Source organism: Curcuma longa, chromosome 14 (genome assembly GCF_044706935.1).
Source record: "Curcuma longa cultivar G26 ecotype Majalengka, Jawa Barat chromosome 14, ITB_CL_G26_1.1, whole genome shotgun sequence".
NCBI classification, from domain to species: domain Eukaryota; kingdom Viridiplantae; phylum Streptophyta; class Magnoliopsida; order Zingiberales; family Zingiberaceae; genus Curcuma; species Curcuma longa.
The window spans coordinates 6840340-6866206 of NC_133874.1; the positions used below are offsets into that span (position 1 = coordinate 6840340).

General features: G+C 40.0%; 7 protein-coding genes across 9 annotated transcripts in view; 2 read left to right on the forward strand and 5 right to left on the reverse strand.

The window, feature by feature from the left end:
- The window catches only part of LOC141844826 (uncharacterized), a 1769-nt gene extending 620 nt beyond the window's left edge, over nt 1-1149 (reverse strand). Inside the window, exon 1 of the mRNA XM_074732817.1 lies at nt 539-1149. Within this exon, the coding sequence (XP_074588918.1) occupies nt 539-1122 (584 nt within the window). The 5' untranslated portion in view covers nt 1123-1149. The remainder of the gene's footprint in view (nt 1-538) is intronic.
- Nucleotides 1150-1636: 487 nt separating this feature from the next.
- Nucleotides 1637-3975, reverse strand: LOC141845306 (PHD finger-like domain-containing protein 5A). 3 transcript variants are annotated; one of them, XM_074733370.1, is made up of 2 exons: nt 3898-3975; nt 1637-2179 (listed from the first exon to the last, which is right to left on the reverse strand). In XM_074733370.1, the coding sequence occupies exon 2, from the start codon at nt 2137-2139 to the stop codon at nt 1807-1809; it is 333 nt and encodes a 110-aa protein (XP_074589471.1). In that variant the 5' UTR covers nt 2140-2179; nt 3898-3975; the 3' UTR covers nt 1637-1806. The 3 variants fall into 3 exon arrangements, with proteins under 3 accessions (XP_074589471.1, XP_074589472.1, XP_074589473.1); XM_074733371.1 differs by having other exon boundaries at nt 3903-3955; XM_074733372.1 differs by having other exon boundaries at nt 1637-2173; nt 3898-3946.
- Nucleotides 3976-6286: 2311 nt separating this feature from the next.
- LOC141845505 (photosystem I reaction center subunit XI, chloroplastic-like) lies at nt 6287-7191 on the forward strand. Its single transcript, XM_074733562.1, has 2 exons — nt 6287-6499; nt 6637-7191. Exons 1-2 carry the CDS (start codon nt 6347-6349, stop codon nt 7126-7128), a joined length of 645 nt encoding a protein of 214 aa, XP_074589663.1. The 5' UTR covers nt 6287-6346; the 3' UTR covers nt 7129-7191.
- A 154-nt stretch (nt 7192-7345) lies between these two features.
- Nucleotides 7346-9587, reverse strand: LOC141845506 (rRNA-processing protein fcf2-like). The gene is made up of 6 exons (XM_074733563.1): nt 9447-9587; nt 9108-9332; nt 8975-9035; nt 7847-7921; nt 7634-7749; nt 7346-7475 (listed from the first exon to the last, which is right to left on the reverse strand). The coding sequence occupies exons 2-6, from the start codon at nt 9329-9331 to the stop codon at nt 7367-7369; spliced, it is 585 nt and encodes a 194-aa protein (XP_074589664.1). The 5' UTR covers nt 9332; nt 9447-9587; the 3' UTR covers nt 7346-7366.
- Nucleotides 9588-10580: 993 nt separating this feature from the next.
- Nucleotides 10581-14271, reverse strand: LOC141845489 (putative bifunctional methylthioribulose-1-phosphate dehydratase/enolase-phosphatase E1 1). The gene is made up of 8 exons (XM_074733545.1): nt 13808-14271; nt 13539-13681; nt 13249-13404; nt 12935-13084; nt 12759-12860; nt 11415-11524; nt 11208-11326; nt 10581-10977 (listed from the first exon to the last, which is right to left on the reverse strand). Exons 1-8 carry the CDS (start codon nt 13953-13955, stop codon nt 10886-10888), a joined length of 1020 nt encoding a protein of 339 aa, XP_074589646.1. The 5' UTR covers nt 13956-14271; the 3' UTR covers nt 10581-10885.
- A 1797-nt stretch (nt 14272-16068) lies between these two features.
- On the forward strand, nt 16069-19597 carry LOC141845487 (protein LAZY 1-like). Its single transcript, XM_074733544.1, is given in 6 exon segments — nt 16069-16091; nt 16093-16111; nt 16342-16414; nt 16554-17341; nt 19056-19347; nt 19418-19597. Coding segments are annotated over 6 exon segments (1215 nt in total). The 3' UTR covers nt 19438-19597.
- A 1848-nt stretch (nt 19598-21445) lies between these two features.
- LOC141845609 (uncharacterized) lies at nt 21446-22476 on the reverse strand. Its single transcript, XM_074733670.1, has one exon. The coding sequence runs from the start codon at nt 22454-22456 to the stop codon at nt 21551-21553; it is 906 nt and encodes a 301-aa protein (XP_074589771.1). The 5' UTR covers nt 22457-22476; the 3' UTR covers nt 21446-21550.
- Nucleotides 22477-25867: the final 3391 nt, after the last annotated feature.

Sequence of the window (25867 nt, forward strand, 5' to 3'; positions counted from 1 at the left end):
GCTTGATGATCTTTCAGACTGCCTACCTAGTCTATGGCGCTTTGGCCACAGTTTCACATGAGGTTTACATGTTATCTCGATAAGATTAACCAACCACAATAAAAATTGGAAAAACAGATTGGTTTCGCTCTTGATAAAAAAAAAATTCTCTTCAAATACACTATAATAAATGGCAGGCACTGGGAGACGAATTATCAATATCACTCAAAATGCGAATGGGTTAGTATAACTAGAAGAGTAAAAGAAGAAAAAAAATTTTGATTTTGTTCTCTGAGACAGCATGATAAATCAAAGGACAAGAAAATATGTCGAATGGTGATGTTCCCGAAATCAGAAATTACCAGATAGTTTCTGATCTAACTTTTAGACAAAAGATAACCGAAACATATTTGCCAAATCAGTTATAAAATAAGTAACATCAAAGAAGAATGGGAAAAGTTTTAAAACAGATCCGAAAGTTTTAAACCATCAAACAATGGAATATAGGTAAAAGGGCATAGCGTAAAAAAAAAAAACCGAAAGAAAAGAAAAGGCATACCTTTGCATCCCCAGATCTACGAGCTCCTGAATGGATGCATCCAAGTTCTCTCGGTCCTCCTTCCTTGCAAGGAGCTTCAGCTCTTGGACCACATGTATACCCCACCCAGACTTGAGATCCGGCGAGTACAAGTTGCGGATCGCCCCGTCGGCTGCTTCCCTCCCTGCCCCGTCCCCTGCTTGGTAATCCTCCAGGAAACGCCGCACTCCCCGCTGCCGCAATTCACGGGCGCTAGGCGCCTTCGGCCCCAGCACTCGCCTAGCCGCAGTGAATAAGCAATTCCCATCCGCCTCGACATCTCCGCCGTGCTCCAGGCGGAAAGCCACCCCGGTCGACTCAGCGTCTCTTGGGTTCTTCCAGAAGACCCCGCGAGCGTGGATCCTCTCCATTCGGCGCCGTTGCTGCTCCTCGAGCCCCGACACCGCGGCCCACGCCGCGGCAGCGTCGGCGGCGCACGTCAGATCTGCGGCCTCCTGCGTTAGAATCGCGGTGGGCCCCGGCCAATGCAGCGTCGACGGCGGTGGCGGCGAAGGACTAAGGATTTCCGCCGCGGCGGTCGAGTCGGATAGGAGGAGCTTGCCCATCTAGGGTTTTGATCGCGCAGCTCTCTGTCTTCTACCTTCCTTACTTTCTCTCTCTCCTCAGCTCTTACGGTGGTGGACGGAGGTGGAGCTGCCGTTAATAAGACGCGTGCAGACAGACATGTTAGAGACCTGCCAAAATGCACCGTTGGGATATGACGTCACAGAAAAAACTGGGACCCACAACAAAAGACAAATAAACGCATCAGGATTCTCTATTTCGTGTTTGCAAAGAACCAGGCGATTGAAACGATGCGTTTGGTCGCAGATTATGAAACGTGACTTTGCCCAACTGGCGAACCATCTGCACATTTTAGGAAAGACTTGTTGATTCGCTGCGCCTTCGGGATCTGGAGCGCGTTTTCGCACCCGATCAAAGCGCGACACGTGCGCAAAGATCATTGAATGGAGGCACGGCAGTTTGACGGTGAGGATTATTTCACCTGGGTAGCAATTTCACTCACCTGGCTTATCAGCAGAGCCATAAAGATCAGAATAAACTCTGGATAAATGTCACTAAATGTCAGGAAAATCATACTCCAGATCTCTGAATTTGATCATCCACGTGATATACAGCATGCCATTACCAAACACAACACAGTAATCTGCTGCAGCAACAAAAGCAGTTTTAAGAACATTCATAGTTGTGACAATAAACTCCAGTTGTAAATCATAGAAGATGATGGATCAACGCTTCTTGAATCCATACTTTTTCCGTTCATAAAAGAGATCTGTCTTGGCACTTCCAAGATTGACAATCTTGGGACATCCATCGCGGTCTTTCTCCTGCAGTGTGCATTCTTTGCAATAGTAGGCATCAGAAATTCCGACTCCGCCGCATATGACACACCTTCCTTGGAATGAACCGTAGTTGCATTCATCGCAAATGCGCACGAGTGTACACGGGCGGACATATGAATCACAGACAACACACTTCCCGTCGTCCTTCTCGCACAACCGGCCAATTGCTATCCCGGGCTGCTTCCGGCACATAATGAGATCAGGGTGATGTTTCGCCATGAACCCTGTGCACTAGCTTAGTGCCACTCTTCCTCTGTACCTGGATTGAGGCAACAAATTAATATCATATGCTGAAAGTTAAGGTACTAATTGGATTCCGGATGAATTTTGGATTACATTGGGAATATCTGTGAAGATAATATATCACTAAGAAACAAAGCTAAAAGGTTAGACTTACACTTCATGTGCATGATCAAGCATACTCTTATGACTAAGAAACAAACTAAGTCAAAAGTTAGTAACATACTCAACCCATTTTGGCTGCAGAATTGAAAGAAGAAAGCTGGACTTTGTGTTGCTTAATTGACTTAGCAAGATATTCATCACACCTAACTGAACCCATTTAGTACTTATTCTTTGTGTCCTTGGAAAGATTAGACCACAAACAAAAGACGAGTACTATTCTTATTCTCAGATGATAGGATGTGTAAATAATCAATGGTGCATGGTTTAGAATCTTGTAATCCTATCCCATCACTCGATCTATATTCTGTGTCTTTCTCATAGGCGAGGCAAAATCATACAAACTTTAGTGTCATTGTTCTTGTATTTGTTTGCCTGAAATGACTCAAATTGTTTCCATGGAGCAGAAGACTGAAACCTGTTTAAGCACATCATGTTCCGTCCGTCTTCTCAAAAAATATAACTGCTTAACTCATCACCACGACTACCATTCACCTAGCACATTATACATCACCACCATTATGATCTTGCCTCCATTTCTTTATCATCATTTCCAGCCAACTACTTTTGTGCCAATCAGCATGGGTTTAACATTCAACACAAATTGGTTTTACTCCCATTTCTAAAACCACAACAACTTAATCCTACACGACCTTGATAGTTGTGCATCACGTTTAATGCAATCCATTATGGCTACATAGGTTGCAATAAAACACCAACCACATTTGCCTAATGCTTTATGATTTCACATGCAACAGGATATGCACAACTCCAAAATAACTAAGCTACTATCCACACATGTAGAAATCAGCACAACCACCAAACCAGAACAAAACATCCAAGCAAACAAGTGCAGGTCTCCAATAGCAACAACTTACCCAAATTCAGAAACAAACAAACATATCCAAGATTCAAAGCAAAACTCAATTACAACCCAATCCTAGCTCACCAATCTCAAAATTAGTAGTAGGAATGGGGAGGGGGGCAATAAACAGGGCAATCTACCTGAACTCATCTCCAATTCAAACTACTCACATCCTCAATTCAACTTGCTAAAGTGTTAGTTTTCCAGTGAATGAGAAGGCAACGTAGGAAATTTAATTAATTATCAAGGAATTTTTTTGTCAATCAGAATCGATCCATTATATCAATGTCTGAATGTACTGCAAATTAACAAAGTGTTCTTGCATTGTTGTGGGCACTCTCTAAGAAAGGGGTTTGGCTAATATTAATTCCAAGCACAAAGTCTACAACGTGTCTCAACTGAATGGCAATATCTAGCATATGCTCTTCATGAAGCATAAATTCTACAAATTTATGAGAATATTTGATGGAAATCTATTATCCACAATCCATAGTTTAGGATTCAGCGTTGGTTACACAAATTTCAAGTTTCAAAAATGAAATCGTCGGTTACACAACGAACTTGGCCATGATCCAGAAATCAATCGTCACTAATTATACCAAAATAAACACAATCGCTAAAAGTAACAGACAACGGAAATCAAAACCCTAAATTCGTCCAATCATAAAGGGAATGCAGTAAATGGAAGAAGCAACAAACCATCCGCTCACCTCACCTCTGCTCTTCAAAGCAAGAGCGCTCTTACCATCCAGATCGGCGATCGCCGCCCAACGACAACGATGGAAAACCCTAAATAGCCTTATCCGGTACGGTACTCCGCCAGAATTAAAACATGGATCTCTCCAGCCTACGTGGCCATCTATGGTAAGTTCTTGAAGCTTCGTGTTCATCAGTTTACATATTATTATTCCTTGTTAAAAATAATCACGAAGTAATTAAAATTTTTAATTTTATCCTTTTAAATAATTAAAAAAATAATATAAAATTGTAACGCAGAAAATTATATAGTCCTTTATTTTTATTATCATAAAACAAAAACCCGAATTCCCTTAAACCATTTAAACCAAAACAGAATAAATTGATTTTTTTACTGAACTGAATAAACCGAACTTTCATACAAAAAATAGTGTAGCTGAACACTTGAGAATTTACTATGAAATGGCAAGCGGCAATAAAAGTGGACAAGAAACAAATTTACCTAGGGACAGTTGGATCTCAGGAAGAAGCTGCACGACTGTACGACAGTGTTAATCTTCTGCAAAAGGTGAAATTCGTCATCTCATAGATCCTACGACAGATGTTAATCAATGCACAAGATGCAGTTGCAGATATTGTAATTTCCCTGTCCCCGGGGCAATGGTGCAACGGTACACATTCGGGTTGTGACTCAGGGATCTGCAGTTCGATCCCTAGCTACGACGTATTTGTAAAAATTTTCTTTCGGGGAACGCAAACAAAAGATGCTGGGCATTTGGATTGGCCGTCGTATGCGCTTCCCGATTTACTCTGGTGGTCGGTGGAAAACTTCCGTGGGACCGAACTGGCCACCCCCAGGAATTGAGTCCATGAGATGCAGTTGCATGATACTGTAATTTCCCTGTGATGCTGCAAGGTTCTGCAAGAGCATGTTTTTTCATCTTCACTAGTTGATGCCGCAATTAAGGCTGAACAGCTTTCGAACTTGTAGTTAGAATGTTACGATGGGAAATTAAGGATCTGTGAACAAGTTTAGATCATACAACAATCTACAATATATATAACAGAATCCAGTTCAGGTAATTTAGGTAGTCATTCTTATTAAATAGGTGCTTTCTCTGTTTAATGATTTCTTTTGTTGATATTTTTCTTGATGAGATACTTTTCAGGTGGTTCCTTTCTTGTTTGTTTGTTTGTTATGGAAACACAGAGCAGCTTTTATGTGTGGGAGAGAGCCCAATTTTGAGCTCTCAGAGAAGGAGAAAGAAGAGCTTAGGCAACACGACTGGGGAGAGTTTTTGGCCGTAACTCGGAGTGCAATTGACAACAAGAGTACACAAAATGAAGCTCATTTCTATTTCTCTCATTCGTCGTCATGCTCAACCAAATATTATACTGAACTGTCGATGTTAAACTGATTTTGTTTACCAGAGCACCAGAGGAAGTTCAGTTTAGGGAAGCCAAACAAGTCAGAAATTAAAATCACAGATAGCAACTGGGAGTATGAAGGAGGCGTTCGTCAGTCGTCTATGTCTGTCTCCGCCACATCTCATCTCAGCCAGTAGTCTTTTGATGATCAAGGCCTTAGTCTCGACCGATCCTGTCTCGATCACCTCTCGTCTTGGCCAATATGCCCTTAGTCTCAGCCAGCTCCATCTCGGCCGACTTCATCTGGGCTAGGTTTGGTTCCCTCTGATCCCCTTCTGCGTCACCTTACAGAGGATGTATTGAGCCGTTAGATGTGGCCTCCTGTTAGGTTCCTAGTCCTGCACATAACGCCAAAAAGAAGATATCGATGTTGTCAGACCTGATCTTCTCCGATGCTTTTTCCCCTGCATATGCGGCCAAAAAGGGAAGGGGCAGAGAAGAGTTGCTTTCTATAGCAGGCGACGGCATGCGAAGAAGCGGACGTCATCCTACTCTACAAACAAAACCCTAATATAGGTTATAAAAAGATCAGCTCACTATCATGTGTTAGATTTGAGTGTAGACACGCGCATTGCACCGGGAGGTCCGACTTCTGAAACTCTGACTGCTCTTACTACTACTTGCTTTTCGTTCTCCTCATTCTCATCGAAACCCTAACTTGAGCGTCGGAATGGCTTGCTCACCCGCCGACGCCAAGTCTAATCTCTCTCTCTTCAAATGTGTTTTAGGTTCGATTCCGATTTCACTCTCCAACCCGATCTCTCCTTTGCGTTGGTCCAAGGATCGTCCTCGTTAGATAGTTCGTTGATTGATGGTTTGACCATCCACAGTATTTAACCGGAACAATGGTGATGATAATAACCAAGTAGTATTCAAATAAATGAGGAAGAGGATAAGGATAAGGTGTAGAGCAGCAGAGGCAGCCAACAGACCATTCCACCTCATCCCAAACTAGCCAGATTCTACTTCTTCAGATACACCAGATCTCTCCACCATTTGTTTCAGTTCCTGTTCTTGGGGAGGTGACCAAGCTAGATGACAATGGCAGTTGCTTCAGCCACTTCCATGGCCTGCCAGCTCAAGACTAGCTTGTTCTGCTCCACCAGCAGCAGAATCAGGGGCCTCTCAGCTCCAGCGCTCACCAGGAAGAGGCTTTGCCTCACTGTTAGAGCTATTCAAGCAGAGAAGGTAATCTTAATTATAATCTTCTTCTTCTTCTTCTTTTTTCTTTTTTGTGTTGGAAATATTGGAGTTGTGTGTTATAATCGGCAGTACTAGAAATTTGATGATGGAGTTGTTGCCATGTCTGTGAATTGTGAGTTCAGCCCACGTACCAAGTGATCCAGCCGATCAACGGCGACCCCTTCATCGGCAGCCTGGAGACGCCGATCACCTCCAGCCCACTCATCGCCTGGTACCTCTCCAACCTCCCGGCCTACCGCACCGCCGTCAGCCCGCTGCTCCGCGGCATCGAGGTCGGACTCGCCCACGGCTACCTCCTCGTCGGGCCCTTCGTCAAGACCGGCCCGCTGCGCAACACCGAGGTCGCCGGCGCCGCCGGGTCCCTTGCCGCCGCTGGCCTCGTCGTCATCCTCACCGTCTGCCTCACCATGTACGGCGCCGCGTCCTTCAAGGAGGGCGACCCGTCGACGGCGCCGACGCTGACGCTGACGGGGCGGAAGAAGGAGGCGGACAAGCTGCAGACGGCGGAGGGCTGGGCGCAGTTCAGCGGGGGCTTCTTCTTCGGCGGCATCTCCGGCGTCATCTGGGCCTACTTCCTCCTCTACGTCCTTGACCTCCCTTACTACATCAAGTAGAATGGATCAAAACTTGTGTTTGTAACTTCGATCAAGAACAAAAACAAAACCCAAAGATTTGTATATTCCAAAGATTTGTATAACGCCAAGTTTATCCAAAGATGCATGATTTCTTTATCTCAATCTCAAGAACAGTTAGCAAACTAACATTAACCTTAATTAGTTCTGCAAGCATACATAAAAAAAAAAAAAAGTAATTTTTTTCCTCTCTCCTGAAAAAGCCTAAAGGTAAGGAAGGTCATCTCCTTCTTTCCTTGGCCCGTTTCCAAGTCTGACGACCTTTATTTTTCCACTTCTCACGCCCACCGGTCTGGTGGCTCTCATGAATTTCACGCACCTTTCGTTTTCTGAGAAAATATGGTAAAATTCTCGTGTTAGCAGAGCAGAGCAGAGCATATAGGGTTAGTTAGATAGAATTCACAGCCATTATGGAAGCAATTATATTTCATACTTGGTTAGTGTTTTCTAGATTCACTCAATGAAAAATGTGAAGGATTAGCAGTACCTATAAGCCTTCAGAGCATCATCATGTAAGAGTTCATCTGCTAATGTGGCCTTCCTCTCTTTCTTTGTTAGCCTGCTTGAGAAAAATTCTGATGCAGGTTCAATAACAGTGCCCACCTAAACAAACAGGTATCCAAAGAAGAATTTAGGGATGCTGCATCATCAATCATCGGATTGAAAAACTCTTGTCATAACAATGATGAAAGCAACTTGCCTGAAAGTACTTTGGAACGGTCTTGGAATTTTCACTTCTTTTGAAATGCCTTTTTGGATCAATAACATGTCTCAACTGGAAGAAAGATAAAGAAGGTGTTAAAAGTCCCAAAATTGTTAATGCATCTGACTGAAGATGAATCATGGATGTCTCGTCTTTCAAATAAGGGAAGACCAAATCATGCATGTCTCGTCTTTTCAATAAGTAGATAGTATAAAATTGGATTAACTATGAAATTAGTTATGAGAAGTGATGCCAGTTATAAAACAAACAATAGATGATGATTGTTACAATCTAAAAGCAAATCTAAAGTGGACTAGGAATGTGGATATGGACAAACTAAATATATCACTAGAAATAAAATAGCAGTGACAAACTCAAACTCATCAAAACACTCTATGATAAAGAAATTAAAGTAAATGTGAAAGAAAGATAAAAACAGAAGTTTATATAGTTAGAAATGTAGCTACATTTGTAATTAAGACTTCTGCTTTGTAAGAAGGCATATTTGTATTCACATCTGTACTCTTTTATAGCAAAATCCTAATAACATGACCGTAGGGCAGGTAAAACTACATATTTCCAACTTCAATCTGAAGAAAATAATAAGTTTAGAATGAAATTTTATAGACAAATTTGTGGAGAAAATAAGCTTGTGCCTAAAACTAAAAACCAACCATTATTAATGTCCCAAAAACAAATTGGCTCTAGAAGTAAATCACAAATTCATTGTAATAGTATGATCTAGAAGAAACTAGTTAGTCTGTTCTCCAACATGTTCCAATTTTGTCAATACATGAAACATTAGGTAAAGATTACAATATCATATAACATCTGACTACACTCATAAAGAACCCAATGAAAACCCATGCATTTTTTACAATGAAACTTATAATAAATTCATCATCATATTGCAATTACGATCGAGAACAACTTAAATACGCAAGAAATATTTTCAGATCAACTTGAAGATCCTTAGTGCCTTGTGTTCACAAACAGAATTGCAATCAAATAAGCAAATGAGAGAAGTCGAATCTTCACAGTATGACATTCTCTCAGTTTTAAAAGAGATAAACGGCAGAGAAATTTGGTTGACATTGGGAGCCTACAATGAAACAAAAAGCATACCTTGAGAATCTCAAGGTCATTCTTTATCTCAGGAGTAATTTTAGGGGCAGACATATCAAACCTGCACAAGAACATATGTTGGGCATCTAAAACTAAGTGAAAGGTGGAGCCATGGAGTTTGCTATCTACTCACCAACTTCGACCAGCTGTGTCTTTTGCATTTCTCTTCAGCAACTTATTCAGCTTGCGTGGATCTCTGGGTGGTAAGCACAGGCCATCCACAAGCTCGACAGAAGGTTTCTCAATAAGATCTTTTGTTTGATTGTGCAACTTCTCCGACCCATTTTTAGCTCCACCAAATGAAGCCAGCACCTTTGGCGCCCACATAAGCCCAATTGTTGATTTACTTTCTGGCATTCTGAACCAACAAACAATAATAACCATTAAATTCGATTTCCTAATCGAGTAATCTAAATCATCTTCTAATCATGCACAAAGGTAATCCAAAGGGATCGAGCAAGAAAAACTCCACCTAAATCGAATGGTCTAAGCGCGTGCACTACTGTGTAGCGTCGACGGCGGCGGCTCGACGACGGCGCTGGAAATCACGATGTGTGTAGGTGGCTGTCGGTCGCGGAGGCGGTGGCTGTGGAAACGGCAGCGGCACGGCGACAGCGACGGCGGCGGCGTTAGGGTAGGGAAGGAGAATCGCGGAACAAAAGAATACAAAATGTTTTAGAATTTATAAGTAGGCTCCTTGTAATTTAGAAAATTTAAGTAGGGGCCTTGTCGTTAAATTGTGCTCAGTTCGTTATAAATTATAAATCTTTAAGAATTATTATAAATTTTAGTTATCTATTAATTAAATATAAATTTTCTCACTATTATTCCTTCGAGATGTTTTCATATCAAATTTAAATAGGATCTAATTTAAGTCGAACTTGAATGTTCTTTGTTTCGTCATCAATTATTTCAAAATAATAATTTTTTTTTTCCTGATACCAAACGAATTATGAAAGATATATTACCAAAAGCTTATTTTGACAAATAGAATGATGGCAATCCAATGGCAGTGACCCCAGCCAAATACAAACTAAGTTGTTATAAGTCAAGCGTGATGATATTTATAGGAGATATTATACAAATGTACTAAATTAAAAATTATAATATTTCAATTCCGACTTATTTATCAACATGACTTGACCTATAATCTCAAACTGTCAAATAGAAAGGATGAGTTGTTTTGATAGTTGCTGAGTCACCTAAAAGATTGGACGAGTCCTCGAGTTCGAAATCTCCAAGTTCAAGTCCCAAGTCTGAGTCATTGAGTTTGAATCCTTGAGTTCGAGTACTCAAGTCCAAGTCGCCAAGTCCGAATACCCAAGTTTGAGCCCTCAAGTCTGAAACAGAAAGTCAAGATCTGTGTTCAATATAATTTCCTTAAAATAGATTCGTTCCACCTCCGTTCGTGCTTTGAGATTGTTATAGGTCATCTGTTTCCCAAGATACAACGGCAAATTACAAATCTCCACCAAGCACTAGTGGTCACGACAAACTGAGATAGTATCCAAAAGATATCACAGGTGGATTTGCAGAGGGAATCCCTGACAGAAAGAAAGACAATAAGAGAACAAAAGTGAATGAAGCTTATTTTTTACTTGCACACACTTGCTCAAAATCATGACCTCCTCTTTTATAAGAGAAATTGAGTTTTCAACGAGCACAAGTGTTGCTTGTACACGAGTCAATTTAATTTAATACAATCATCCACCTCTTATGATTATTTCCATTCAAATTTCCATCACATAGTTTTAGCATCGACTCTTTAAACTGCAATTCCACCTGCTCCTTCCTCAACAGAAGGAACAATTTGTTTCTTTTGTTATTTTGTGCTCCATTAGCAAAAGGTCATAACTACTCTCCACCGTTGGTCTCTCAGCATCTGAGAAAAAAAATGTATAATTTCTCACTTCATATTTCTGCAAAGGATTTTATCGTTGCAAATCCATGGTTATCGGGGAGAGGTGCATTTCCAGGACGCAACGATATCAGCACTCGAAGACCTACAAAGAAACAGAGAAGGATTATTTGAATTCTTACAGCACATACACCAAACATTTCACACATCCTAAGGAGACACTTGACTTTGTTGTGAGAATGTGATTGTTTTAAAGGCAGTGCAGCATGCCCCATGTCAATGACCTTTTGTACCTTCTTCCAGTGACGATAAGAGATGGCTATAGAAGAAACATCCCGAACCAAAGGGAAGAAACTTAAGACTAGTAGTGTTTACCTGCAGCCTTTGCTGCCATTGCCTCTTGGTAAACATCGGTTACAAATAAGACTTCAGATGGTTTATCCACTCCAAGTGACTGAGAAATTTCATAATAACTCTGTGATTCTCTTTTGTTTCTATGGAGCCAAATAGAGAAGAAAAATCTGAGTCAATGACCTAACGATAAAGAATACTATAACTTATAAGACATGAAGGCTGGCTTACCCGATTGTGGTGTCAAAAAACCCACACAAGTATTTCCGTAAGTCTCCATAAGAAGTATTTCCGAATATAAGCCTTTGAGCCTCTCTGCTACCACTTGAATATATGTAAACCTGCATTGGAAATGCTATTCAGGAAATCCCATGATGGTTTGTGGCAACAGGCGCAAATATTATGATTAGAGTTCCAGCAATGTTGTAACATGCTGGCAAATATCCCAACCAGGACTGAGAACTTGTTTTGTTAGACAGCAAAAGAAGTTGAACTAAAAGAACAACCCCCTTTCCAAACTAATAAATGCACCTTCAAAAATAAATCGCACAATAAATCAATGTAGCAAAATTTGTTTGATGTATCTTTGAGTTGAGCATCTCGACACAACTGATTCAACAATAATGTTCTTACAGTTAGAAAGCATAGCATAGCACACTTTGTTTTACCATCTCATGCATATAACTCAGATGCAATTATCTACTAGCTTTGAGAGACAAGTCGTTTTTGGTTTGTATATGTAGAGAAACAATTTCAGGTATTTAGTCTTCAGGATAAGGGTACAGATTTCTTTTTCTTTATTGAGCATAATTTGAGAGTTAAGGGCTTATCAAGTAAAATATACATACATAGGAAAAACAACTTACAACAGAGAAATCTACAAGAGCAAGATAGGAAGGCATGGGAAGATAAAACATCAGATATATTTACAAGAATATTATAGAGCAGCTTCACAGGGTAAATTGTCAAAGTAGTTCTCTGAGCTGCCATGGGTTATATGGTCAGACCGTCAGAATGGTCCATTTGGATAGTTTGTGAGCACACTACAGTGTGAGGTTTCTGGTTGTGAAGGATTTGGAGGAAGCTGAAGGTGTCCAAGAAAACCTGGTGTGGAGGATGACTCAAGCACAAAATATGTCCAAAATTAAAGGCTGCGGCAGGTTCATCTCCCATCCAAAAAGCCTTGGAATGGAGAGGCAATGTGACTGGATATTTTGAATCATCCATGGCCAATCATGACTAGGAAGAGTGAGGTTGTAATTGGAGCTGATAAGAGAAGCTTCCACCGGAAACGTAAGTAAATTGCAATGCCCCACTAGTATTTGGAAAGAAGGGAGAAGTGGGGTTTCATAATAAGATCAACTATTTTTAAGGCTTTTTTATATGAACTTTTATGAAGACATGCATACTTTACAACATGGTATTAGGACAGCTTTACCTTTTATTGCAGTATCTTTGAAGTTTTTCATTTCAAAAGAAAGATGGTCTAGAAACCTACTTAGTTACTTGACTACTCATTATTTGCAGATTCCACATGCACAAATCTGGAAATAGAGATCACTGGAATTTGATCACCTTTATGCCATTAGCATGCCACTTCTGAAGAGCTTCAGGTACATCCTCATAAACAACTGCTATCAGTTCTTTGTTTTCAAAACCTTTCCTCCATATATGACCCTGCTTGAAGCAGTCAAAATATGAGAACTATAACTTGTTCTATTTACTAATTCAGAGAAAGCCAGTTTGATTACCTGCAATTCTTTAAGGGAGGTTATTTTTCTGTCAGCTTTTATCATTGCCTCAACATTAGCAACTAAAGAATCAATCACTTCCTCCTTTCCAGCATCGTCAGATGGGACAGGTACTGAACCCAAAATACCTTCTCTGAGATCATCCTCAACCTAAGAACTGATATTAATAGAAAATGATATACATCCAAACACATGCAATATGAATAAATAACTAGAAGATGAATTGTTGTCATCATGGTAGTCAAATTTGTGATTTATAATAGTCATAATTCTAATTGGATTTATAAATGCATAACTCTGCACTAACATCTTACTTGAGCACGCAATAGATTAATATCTGATTTTGTTTCCTCACTGTCATACGTGGACATCAAATGCTTTCGAACATTATCACGAGCATATGGGAAAAGAAAATCTGTGACAAATGCTATCGGAGTAGTTGTTCCTTCAATATCAAGAACAATGCAACGCTGCAAAACAAAATCAGAACTTCTTCAAAAGATTGCCTAAAAGATAGCGAAACTAATATTCAGAAGAAAATAAAGTAGTTACAAATCACCATATTGATTAACACACAGATGCACAGAGAGATATGTGAACTTACACTTGATGGCCCGGGTTCATGCTTAGCATTTGAAAGTCCTGCCCTGACAGAACCAGTTAGACGCCTATCTTCGCGAGATAATATTTTTGACCTAATTAGCACGTCATTTAGTGGTGACATCCTCTCCTTCTGAACCAGAATCCCTGGCGAATCGCCAATCAAAACCATCAAAGCTTCGATTTTTAAACTACAAAAAGGGATCTTGGATATGCTTAAGGACAAAGAAGTTATCGCAGTTGACATCAATCTCACAACACCAATTAGCAAACCTGAGGTGTGCACGAAGGCGAGTTGACGGGGTTTGCAGGCGGCGGCACGAGGGTTTTTGAGAGCGATGTAGCCGCGGGTGCCGGTGTACGATGCTTTGCCCACCAAGCTTACTCGCGAGGCCAGCAGTGGGTGTACGCTGGTCTCCATTGCGGTCTCTCTCGTGCTGGTTTAACACACAAATACAAAGCCTTGAGTAGCAACGGCGTTCTATCCTTGTGGAAGATAAAGATGCGAACCAGGAGCGTCGGATGCGAGCTCTGCGGCGCCAGTCTATCCTTCAATCCTACTCATTAGTGTTGCCCACTCCTGGAAAAAGTTAAGAATTTGTGATTTGCATTCAGTCATAAATTCAATTGTCAATGCAATTTTACCACTGAAACCTCAATCACAGAATCAGTTAATTTCCCTGATCGAGACTTCCGATAAGATATTTGACAAGTGTGTGCATACGCCTGCGAAAGCTAAGCCGTAGAAGCATGGCCCATGATCGTCCACCAAACCCAACCCTTCCAAGATAAGAACAAGCCCCACAGAAACAGTTAAAACACGAGCAGACCTTCTTCTTTCCCAGTCGCTACATGATTTGGACGGGTATATGGGTGCGCGTCAACTTGATTGAATGCGCACAAGGAGACGCCTGGTCGCTGCAGTCCGAAGCTGTCCATTTGCAGAGAAAAAGTATGTCGTAGATGAACCTGAAGAGCTTCCATTCCTTTCAGTGGAGTGGGAGACGGTCTCCCTTAGCTTTCCCGTGAAGCAAGCATACTAGTTTTTGTCTTCTCTGCTCGCGAGCTACTCTTGAGCGGATTTCTCTCTGTCCTCGAGCTTTTGATTCTTGCAATAATTTTACAAGTAGCTAGTGAACAGGACTTGGTTCCCACAATCCCACTGGACAATCTGGCAAAACTGTTCTTTCCTTTTAGTAGTACTATCAGTTCCTGCATTGTTCTTGCGTGGGAGTTTGGCTGGCAATTGCTAGTGTGTTCTTGGTTACTCAATTAAGAGCAGTGTAGTTTCAGTTCTACAAACGCTTAAAGCTCCATTAATCATGCATTGTTATTACAAACAAACATCAAAATTTCAGTTCTACAAACATCACACAAACACTAATTATACAGCTCCATTAACGCATATATCAAAGTTTCTGATCTACTACATCTAAAAACTACATTGTTTTCACATAAATTAAACCACAATATATATAATATACTACTGTTTTATATATTATAATAGTTTTTATTTCTAGAAATATGATCATTTAAAATTCCAATATGTGGCTTAGAAAATCCAAAATAAAACATTATAGTATATTATATATTGTTATTTTAACTTTTTAAGGATTTTATTAAATCGTGCAAAAGTTTCAGGATTTCTTATTTCAGATACCTAACTTTTATAATAACTCAAATCCGAAGTAGATCAAAATGTATTCTTGAAAATCTTCTTAATTATTATATCTTTAGATTTGGATTTGAATTTGATACATATCTTTAAAATTTTTATTCTACCTATTCAAAAATTAATTATTCTCAATTTATACTATCAAATTCAAATATAAGAGCATAGATACATTAAGGTAGATTTTTAAAAGTATATTAATTTTAATTTGAAGTAATTCAGAATTTTCTAAATTCATCAGCCAATTTTATCCAATTTAAGATAAAACTGGTTGATGAATTTAAACCATTCAAAAATTTAAAAGTTTGATATTTTTCAAACTACGAGAGTCTTAGAAATGCATTCATGATATTGATTAGTGAATATAATTATTTTATATCTTATAATGAGTTTATGATAAATTTTAAAAATTCATCATTTCCAATCCAATAACATGAATACATTAAGAAAACTTTTAGGAGTATATTAGTGTTGGTTTGAAGTGATTCAGAATTCTCCATCAATTAAATTAATTTCGAACAAAATTGATTGATGGACAAAAAGGAGGAGCATTTCAGCATTTCAGAAATACATGATGTGATTTGGATATTATAAAAATTAAGTAGGTAAGATAAGGAAGGTTGAAATCTGCCAAGGTGCTTCAGTAAAAAGCCTAAATTTATATGATGCAGTCCTTCATAAAGATGATCTTATTTGGTTTCCAATCTCATCACTCAAATCAACTGCCGCCATTAGTCTGCTTCTTCCTCTGTTTTTTTACCTTCATCTTTCACACCAAACATGGAACCCTCACCGCTGAGGCTCCCACCACTGCCATTCCCATTCCTCTTGCTTGCTTCTATATATATGCTTCCTCATTCTTATGCCCTTCCAGTCCGAAGAGCTATCGACTAGCCAAGATGAAGGTAAGCAGCTTCTTCTTCTTCTTCCCCACTCTAAAACTATTTCTAAGGTCGACCAATCGATTGCATGCCAGCAGAGAAGCCCTCAGCTTCTTGCAGTATTAATCATGCTCATTTTCGATTGTGATATTGAAAACAGTCATCTTGTTGCACTCTATTTTAATGATATATGAAGTTTAGATCCTACCTTGTAAGCATTTGAGCTGGTGAATGGCTGTGTTCCTGTTGCGCAGCTGCTGGGTTGGATGCATCGGAAGTTCCGGCAGAACGGCGGCGAGGAGCTGAAGGACCTGGGAGGCGGAGGCGGTATGATGTCCTGTATGTTGTCATTTAGCATTAGAATGTCGCTAAACGTGTTCCAGCGGGGGGCAAATGTAAAAGTGGCCTGCACCTGCGCACGTTAGCTGGGGCTGGTTGGTTTTCGCTAAACTGCGCTCGTCCGCAGGCGGCTCTTGCAATTGCCTCTCCGGCCGCCCGTCGCTGGATCTCGATCTCAACCGGCGCCGCCTTCGCCGGTACGACCCCCTCAAGGCAAGGAGCCTTCGCGTCGAGGCTATCGATGACGGCGGCGGCGACGAGAGGGCGGATCGGACGGTGGAGGAGCTTTTTGAGGGACTGCTCACCATCGGAACCCTGGGAGTCGGGACGGGGCCGATCGAGGAGAAGAGGGAGGAAGAGGATATGGAGGACTTGGCGGCGAGTGAGGAGGTCGAGGGCAAGGCCTTAGAGGCCGCGTCGGAGGAGGCGGTGGCCGTGGCGACCCCCGCGGCGCTGGAGGCCATTGCGGAGAAGGAGGCGGAGGCGACGACGGAGACGGACTTGATCGTGGTGAGCGCGGAGCTGGAGAAGGTGCTGGCGGAGGAGGAGGAGAAGAGCGGCGGCCGGATGTCCTCGGCTCGCTCCAGCCACGCCGGCGCCGCGGCGTGCCCCCTCCAGGGGTTCCTCTTCGGCCTGCCCGTCGAGGCGGCGGAGACGGCGCTGATGGCGGAGGAGGCGGTTGGCGGCTCGCGGAAGGAGAAACGGGCCTCTCTAGGCGAGCTGTTCATGATGAGCCGGATCACAGAGGAGAGGGAGGAGGGTGCAAACGAGGGCGACGCCAAGCGCGTCGGAGTAGACGGACAAGGAAAGCTGACGGCTGAGATGTGTTTGGCGAAGAAGAAGCACCGCGGAAGGAAAGGATCGGACGGTGTACATGCATCTAATGGTTCGACCGTGGAGAAGAAGTTTCAAAAGGTACGCCTCACGATATCACCCCATTTTTTACCACCTAACAACCATTTCAAGAACAATTTGATTGATTCTCGAAGAATAAGCAAGAAAATAGTTCAAAATATTATCAGAAGAGATACAATTGATTTGAGATTGATATGATCTATATATTCGACAACAAATAGTTGGAACTAAGTGACTTTGAGTGATTTACTTTGGTTTTTCAACAATTTCATTGTCTATTTTGGTTTTTCAACAAATAGCTCTAACGGTATGATATTGTCTATTTTAGGTCTAAATCTTCATGATTTTATTTTTGAATTTTACTTAAAACAACTCATATCAATATAAATATCTCTATCTTATAATTTCAGAATCTTTTTAATGTATTTTCAATGTGAAATTTGATTGTATTCCAATAATTCTTGTAAAATTCTAGTGAAGCTAAATGTGAGCAATGTAGGTAAGCGATATTTGCCCGTTTCCCATCCGTAATTTATCAATCTTTTGCATATCGTATGAGGTTAGAGTTGGTACCAGAATGGTAGAGTTGAATCAATCAATGAAGAGCATGGGTATGGGGTTAACAAAATTCTCCATGTTTTCTTTTCTTACTTTGTTCAATCTTTTTCCCCTTCAGAGCAGCTTGCTCTTCTAGTTTCTTTGCAATATGATTGCTTCGTGGTGTTCATCACCATCAGTCGACTAATCTTCTTCTTCTTCTTCGTAGACCGACCTTATCGATGACTGATCTCTACAGTAGTCATCAACAAGAGTTCCATGTTACTGTCCTTGATACATCATTCCACAACGACACCAACACATTCTTGTGTTTCCTTTTTTCCTTGCACGAAGTGGAATCCTCTGTAGATGATGTTGATTCTATCATCCTGTCACAGGTGGCCCGTCGCCGGGCCCACCTGTTCCGCGACTTTAACATATGGCTACAAACCAGTGGAGCCAACTAGGATCGAAACAAACACCACCAACACCTATTAGTCGACAATCAAGTATCTCCCTTGATGCACCAAAAGTGACCTAACAAATGTGATTGAAACCTCCATCTTTGTGTTTACTGTTTATGATTGATCCGGTCCAAGATCAAGGGATGAGATGATTCAGTAAAGTAATCACGATCGAGTTCTTTTCAACCGGTTGGATACTAGTCGGGTCTGTCTTCAAAGGAGTCGAGTTTCCAACTATTATATGCAAAGATCCTCACAAGGGTCTGAAAAGACTCAAGAAAGACATTAGAGAACACCCAAATCGAGACTCTCGACTCGGCTACTCCAACATTCAAGTTAGACTTTGAAGATACATGGAGAATAAATAGAATAGAGAGTAGAAAATAATTGAATTGCTTGTTTAGAGATATCTCTCTTGGTAATCAGTGTCTTAACCGACATATCGCTTGGTAAGGGTATAATTTTTCCCCTTTTTCACCGAGAGATATCTCTTTTGGTGATCGGTACCTTAACTGACTTATCCCATGGCGATCAATGTTTTAACACCACCGAGTCAAATTCTAATTTGGACAAACCACATTCGGAGGTGACTCAAACTAAGTTGTCTTGAGGTCTGTTTTTGGGACTGATTTGGTTGGAGCTTAGGTTAATCTGATCAGAGTTCAGCTTAACTTAGTTCTTCGTACATCCAAAAAGTAGAACCTTGGACAAATGGTTTCTTGTAGGTTTGTTCTTAATCTGTAAGTTGATAATCAGTTACTTCCATGTTTCAGATCCTTCAGTTGTTTCACAGAAAGGTGCACCCTGAGAGCAGCACCATCATTTCTAAGAAATTTTCTAAAACTGGTAGAACTGAGAAATCAGACAATGTGCCTGGTGGACATGGAGGCAGCAGCAGCAGCAGCAGCCACAGCAAAGTCACCACTTCAAAGGCAGCAACAAGCAGGAAACAAAACAACACTTCCATCTCCGTCGTCTTCGCTGATGCTCCATCGTCGGCCTCCAGCGTTAGCGACTCCAGCAGCAAGAGCAACGGGGAGCACTGGATCAAGACAGACGCAGAATGTAAGTAATTATGTATTCCCTGCCATTGATGCAGGCATGCATGCACTGTCATTGTGTTATGTGCTTGCAGATTTGGTGCTGGAGCTGTAGAAAGGGAGGATAATCTGCAAGTTCAGGAATCCAAATGAATGGGTTAAAGATCATAAAGAACTCCTTTAATTTCCCTGTTTGTGAGTTGCTTTGATGGGATTAGTGAAATACTAAACCAGTTGCCTATCTGAAACTTGTTTATATATATTCAACTGTGGCTTGAATAAACTACTGCTTGATTTATTTATTTCACTTTGTTTGTTGGATTCCATAACCACTTAGCATGTGTTAATTTCTAGTGCATGGCTCCATATGAGAAGTAGGAACTAGGTGTCTTTTTGCATGAACAACATACAATATATATATATATATATATATATATCAAATCTCTCCTCTTCACTAATTTGTGAAAGTTACAAGTTTCTCTGAGTTGCTCAATCATTCTTGGAAAAGTGCCAAGATATATTGTACAAACCACATGTGATGGACATTATTTACAATCTTTTTTTTTAAATTTATTTTTGATCAAATCTTTTGCATCTTTCTCCTAAATCTTCACTATGTGAAAGCTCAAGGCAACATAGGGAAAGTGGCATAGTGCACTGACTCACACCCCAAAGCTTCTAACGACTAAAGGACACATGATGATGGTGGACATGATTATGATTGTTCATGAGATTAAGTCCACTCTAGATCCAATCCAAAATGCTTGACACCCCACTCACAACACAAGGTCAAGTGTTTAGATGTGAGGAATATTATCAATTTTTTTCAAATTTTTTAGGGAACTAAAGAAAAAGATTATCTATCTAATATCAACTACATAATTAAGCTTTTATCTAGTCTATTGTATGGATGTTTTTTTAGATTAACTACTAAGCAATGTTGTCATTCCAACTTATAAAGTTGAGTGTGAGGTAGCCATGGAGTTCCATGGTCCAATGACCTACTTATTGCTATTGAATTAAGAAAGTGATGGGGAAAAGTATGGGTGCTTTTTAGTTGTCTGTCCTAAAGGTCCATCCAATCCAATTGGATATCTCAATCCATCACCATTGATGCCACACTGAATGATCATACAATAGTATGATTAACAAGTGGGACACAGTCCGATGATAGGATCATCGATGGATTCTCTGGAGTATCATAATTTGATTTTTAATTAAGTGGATCAGACTGCCACTCAGCAGAACCATCATATTGTGACTTATGATTCTAATACTCAGATTAATTGATTGAAAAAATTAAAAATTTGAATTATTATTTTAAGTGGATCAGACTTCCACTCAGCAAAGCAATCATATTGTGACTTATAATTCTAATACTCAGATTAATTGATTGAAAAAATTAAAAATCTGAATTATAAAAAGAGAAATGATACAAAATGCAGTATGATACACTACACCTCCGCTGTGCTGGAAACGTTTCCATCCGTGGAATGTTGAATTCCGCCCCTGCCGCCTTCGCCAGGCTCCGGAAATGCAAGCTCCTTTGCTCCTTGTTCGCCAGGCTCCTTGTCCGCCCCTTCCAGTGGCTCCCTCCTCAGCAAATCCGCCAGCGCGAACACCCCGCCGGCGTCCATCAACGCCGCTGCCCCTTCGTGGCACCCCTTCGCCAGGCCCCGGAAACACAAGCCCCTTTGGCTCATAAAGTATAGTGCTGTCATGCAGTGCTCCTTGCCCCCCCCCCTTCGGCTCCCTCCTCAGCAAATCCGCCAACACGAACAATCCGCCAACGTCCATCAGCGACACTGCCCCTTCGTGGCACCCCTTCGTGACGATTTGACGAGGTCTTCGACGTTTCCAAAATCTGAAAACTTTAACTATTGCCGTTTTCTGTTTCCATTTCCGTGTTTCCCGTTTCTCGTCTCCAAATTTTCAGACAGTATAGCACTACACTACATGAATGTAAAATATAGATCTATAGTGTATTATGCTGTGTTTTTTTATGCAGGTATCATTTCTCTTATAAAAAATAATAATAATAAATAACACAACCCCGCATGATTGAGTTATTCAATCATATGTCAAAATGAAATGGACGTCCCACTTTTGTGATATTTATGAAAAGATGCATTTATTTTCTAAAAAATGAAATAAAAGATTCAAAAACAAGCACGTCATCCAGAGGCAAAGAAAGTTGTGGCGAAAGCATTCTTATTTATTTACATCAATTAATACACTTTCTTCGAAAACAGAGCCTTGAGGCTAAAAAGGCTCCTGCTGCTTTCCCCAGCGGTGCGCTCACGCGCGGTCACCCCATGCTTATCGTCACCGCTGCAGCTCCGCTGGCCGTACCCGATGCACGTGTTCACGCTCAAGTTGAGAACCCTCGTGTCGGCGCCGGCGGTGGGTCTCCGCCCACCGAAGGTGCCCTTATCCCTCTTCCTGTGCTCGGCTCGCCGGATCTGCCACACCGGGCTGGACCGCCCGACGGGGACCCCACCGCTGGCTCGCCCTGGGCTCGACGCCCATCTCCTCCCTCCCGCCGCGGAGGCGGCGGCGGCGGCGGCGGTGGCGGGGTGGGGCTTCGAGGACTCCCCCCGGGAGTTGCTCCTCGAGCAAGGGGCGCTGCTCACTCTGCGTCCGGAGATCGATGTTCGCGGACGGACGCCGCCCGCCGCCGCGCTCCCGGCGGACCGGCTACGGGAAAAGGGCCAGATGTGGATGTTGAGCTCCGCGGCGGCGGCGGCGGTAGCGGAGCCAGCCTTGCGCTCCTTGCGGCGATCCTTCTCGTCCCCCGGCTTCTTCTCGCCGATCCGGAAGATGTCCTTCCAGCGCTTGGATCCTGAGGTCGGGGAGCAGGAGATCGCGGCCGTGATGTCGGGAGGCGGCGGCGGAGGATCTGAAGTCGGCTCAGGCTCAGGTTCCGATCGCGATACGGGCGGGACGTCGGGATCGGGGTGAGAAATTGGGCGGAGGGAGAGGCGATGGAGGGGAAGGAGGATGCCGTCGGCGAAGAGCTCGTCGGCCGTGAGGAGCTGCGGCGGGGATTCGCCGGCGGCCCAGAACTGGAACTCCAGCGCGGAGGAGGAGGCGCTGCTGCTGCGCCTGGGGTTTCCTTCCGTCGACACATCCATTTGGAAGAGGAAGAGGAAGAGGAAGAGGAAGAAGGAGGGGAATAAGAGAAGGAGAAATACAAGGGGGAAGAAAACTATATACCTTTCAAAACTAACAGCAAATGACTTTTCCAATAAGATCCTACAAAATTCTATTATTATGAAAATAAATTTATAATTATTTTTTTAATCCATTCTATTTTTTAATCCCAAAATACCTCTCTTTTATTTTAAAATAAAATAACATATCTTTTTTAATATTTTTGTTCAAAATTAGTTTTTGCAAATCTATAAATCTAATAAATATATTATTATTTTTCGTCTACGGGATAAATCTAAATTACAACTATCGAAATTCAAATTTTTATTTTTTTTAAATATATTATTAAAATTATACAATTTGGTGGATGAGGTGAAAGGACAACATGGAGGAATAGCGGGGTGTTTTTTAAATCTAAAATTAATTATATTCGCTCATAAATATGAATAATGGAGCAGCACATGGGATGGGATTCAGGGCCCCACACTCAGTAAAGAAGCTCAGTAAATGTGGAAATGTCACTTGGGCCGACCGCACCACGACCCGATCTGACCTAGTTCATGTCTAACTCAGGCTCGGTTCCGTGACGGCTTAGCCTGCGATCGAGCCGGTCAGCTGCAGACTGATCATGGTTGTACTACAGCCACAGCGAGCCAAGTGAATTGAGTAAGTCGATTGAAAAAGACTGATCAGTAATTGATTTTTTTTTATATCATCATTATCAATTTAATCTTGTCGATGTCGAATTATCCCTTCGGATAACGATATATTAGCCTAGCCGGGATTTTATTAATTTCAAATCCTTTTTGACTCTAATTCCTAGATTTGTCTATGTTCCGTCGAGTAAATTTATTCCTACGGATAAGAGTATTAAAGATTATATTGTCCAAATTAGATATTTAATTTTATCGATAATTGTTTTTCAAGATATAACGATCTACGTCTTAAAATAGTACTTCAAATTTTGAGCGCTAGCAAACTTTAGAAGTCTAGAAACTCTTAACGTTTTATTTGGGAGGAAATGAGGGAGGGGATGAATGAGAGGAGAGAGTAAATAAGGTGAAGGAGAATTTTGACCTTTGTTTGCGATTAAGTGAGTTACGAATGGGGAGGGGAGAGAAAAATAAGTTTTACCTTTCCATGCTCATGGATCGTTAGAATTTCTTACATTCTGATTTGGGATGTAAGGAAAGGGAAAGATAATTTAAAAATATTTTATTTCAATTTTATCCTTATTTTAAAATAATAATTCTCAAAATAATTCATCTATCGTTATTGTGTCATTGCTTTTCACATAACACATGTCATCATTGTCCAGTGTCCAACTGCTCGCACTCCACGACATTGGCGTCAATGTCAGCCCTCGTCGTAAATCTTTTCAAAGATAAAATTCAAGAAGACAGAAATAAATAATCATAATCTTCTTCTTTTTCTCCTCCAATCATAAGAATTTATTCAAAAAACATGCGTTATCTATTTTATGATCTTCTATATCCAACTTTTACATGCAATATTGACAGAATTTTACAGTTTCTCATTCATCCTCTACAAACGTTATCTTTCTTTAAGAAGTGAAGGTATTTTTGTAACTTTATATGCTCTTTCTTCCTCCCAAATTATGTATGTTACGTTAATGAACCTTCTATCCCTTTCAAATAAGAAGAAGATAAATATTTTAATTCAAGAGAATATTTCACAACTTACAACTTAGTAGAATTGAATGATTTAAATCAAAGAAGTGAGATCATTAAATATTTTTATAGTTAAATTTTAAAACTTAATTCGATTTTACGCTCCTTGATGTTTTCATGTGAATTTCCATGAACCCAACTCATACACATGTTAAAATTTTCGTCTGATCGCATCGAAGACAGTAATTTCTTATTTATTTGACAAATTAATTTATGATGATGTATTCGCAAAATAATCGTCCATCCCTATTTAATTTATTGATTAAGAAAATTATAATTTTCCAACGGAATTAAATTTATAAATAAATCATATATATATTATTTTGTATATCTGTATCTAAATTTTATAAATGATCATATTTATAAAAATTACTGAGAGCTTAATTAAATATTGCTTAATTACATATTTATTATATTAATATTGATAGACCATATTTTTTAATTTAGATATTTAATTTTTCAAATTGATAAAATGATGGAGGTGACCAATTCAATCCCATAAAAATTTTACAACTATCATTAGAATAAATTAAAAAACACAAACGAATTACTTTGTAATCAACATTTTAAGATTATCTTTTCACGGAGAAAATTAATTAACAATGCATCATAATTAAAAATCAATTTTATAAATATAAATATCTATGGAAGCATTTTACTTGTGCACCGTTATAAACCGTGTATTTATATTAATGTGTTTGTCATTGTGGGGTTGTGGTGGACCATATGAGTAGAGTCGTGAATTTGGATAGGTTAGATCGGGTCGAAATAAAAATATTATAAAAAATTTTAAATCTGAGCTCAAACTCAACCTGAAAACTTTAAACCCGAACTCGAATTTAAACTCGTATAATTAGACTAATCCAAATAACTCAGAAAAAATATTTTATTATTATTATTGATAATTCTATATTTTTATTTTAATACTTCATAATTATCACACTAAAATTCTACTAAAACATCTTAATTTTTAAAATACAATTTAATTTAAAAAACCTTTAAACTCTAAATTTAGGTCAATTCAAATTCAATCTGAACTCAATTCACATCCAATCTATATAAAAATCTCTACTCCAAATTCAATAATTTTTAGATCAAATGAATAAGCTCATTTTTTACACTCTTCTTCGTTTACTAAAAAGTTGAAATCTATCATTTTAATAGTCTAACATAGTCAATCTCATGATCAAATATAAGAAGATAGATATATTAAAAAGATACCGTTAATTAACTACGATAAAAAAAAATATTATCTCAATTTTATTCTGCATTGAGGATATTTGTTGAATGAACCGTGTATTATTAACATAGTGCACAACAAGAAAAGGATCATTGAAGAGAGAGAGACGTGGAATGTGAAGTGATCCAATGAGACAAGAGAAAGAAAGAAGGAGAAACGTGAAACAATGGAATGATGTGACCTTCTTACAAGACATCTTCATTACTGTTTCCAACAGTGCACATACGTACCACATGCACCGGATCCACATTAACACGGATAATACATACTTCACTATATTATTTATTTTTTATTTATTAACTGATTATATATATATATATATATAAAATATTCATTTATAATAGGAGATATGAGCAATTAATATGTGAACTAAAATTAGGTAAAGATGTCTTCTCGTGGTATCCTTCCCATTCTCTTTCAAACATGTTCCTCTATTACTTCTTATGATTATTGAAAACAAT

Coding starts and splice junctions, on each gene's coding strand:
- LOC141845506 (XM_074733563.1), bottom strand. CDS start 9,331: ATGCCAGAAAGTAAATCAACAATTGGGCTTATGTGGGCGCCAAAGGTG. Junction 9,036..9,107: donor GACACAGCTGGTCGAAGTTG/GTGAGTAGATAG, acceptor GTTCTTGTGCAG/GTTTGATATGTCTGCCCCTA. Junction 7,922..8,974: donor ATGACCTTGAGATTCTCAAG/GTATGCTTTTTG, acceptor TCTTTCTTCCAG/TTGAGACATGTTATTGATCC.
- LOC141845505 (XM_074733562.1), top strand. CDS start 6,347: ATGACAATGGCAGTTGCTTCAGCCACTTCCATGGCCTGCCAGCTCAAG. Junction 6,500..6,636: donor GAGCTATTCAAGCAGAGAAG/GTAATCTTAATT, acceptor TTGTGAGTTCAG/CCCACGTACCAAGTGATCCA.
- LOC141845306 (XM_074733370.1), bottom strand. CDS start 2,139: ATGGCGAAACATCACCCTGATCTCATTATGTGCCGGAAGCAGCCCGGG.
- LOC141845609 (XM_074733670.1), bottom strand. CDS start 22,456: ATGGATGTGTCGACGGAAGGAAACCCCAGGCGCAGCAGCAGCGCCTCC.
- LOC141845489 (XM_074733545.1), bottom strand. CDS start 13,955: ATGGAGACCAGCGTACACCCACTGCTGGCCTCGCGAGTAAGCTTGGTG. Junction 11,525..12,758: donor GGCATGCTAATGGCATAAAG/GTGATCAAATTC, acceptor TTTCCAATGCAG/GTTTACATATATTCAAGTGG. Junction 10,978..11,207: donor AATGGCAGCAAAGGCTGCAG/GTAAACACTACT, acceptor GTTTCTTTGTAG/GTCTTCGAGTGCTGATATCG.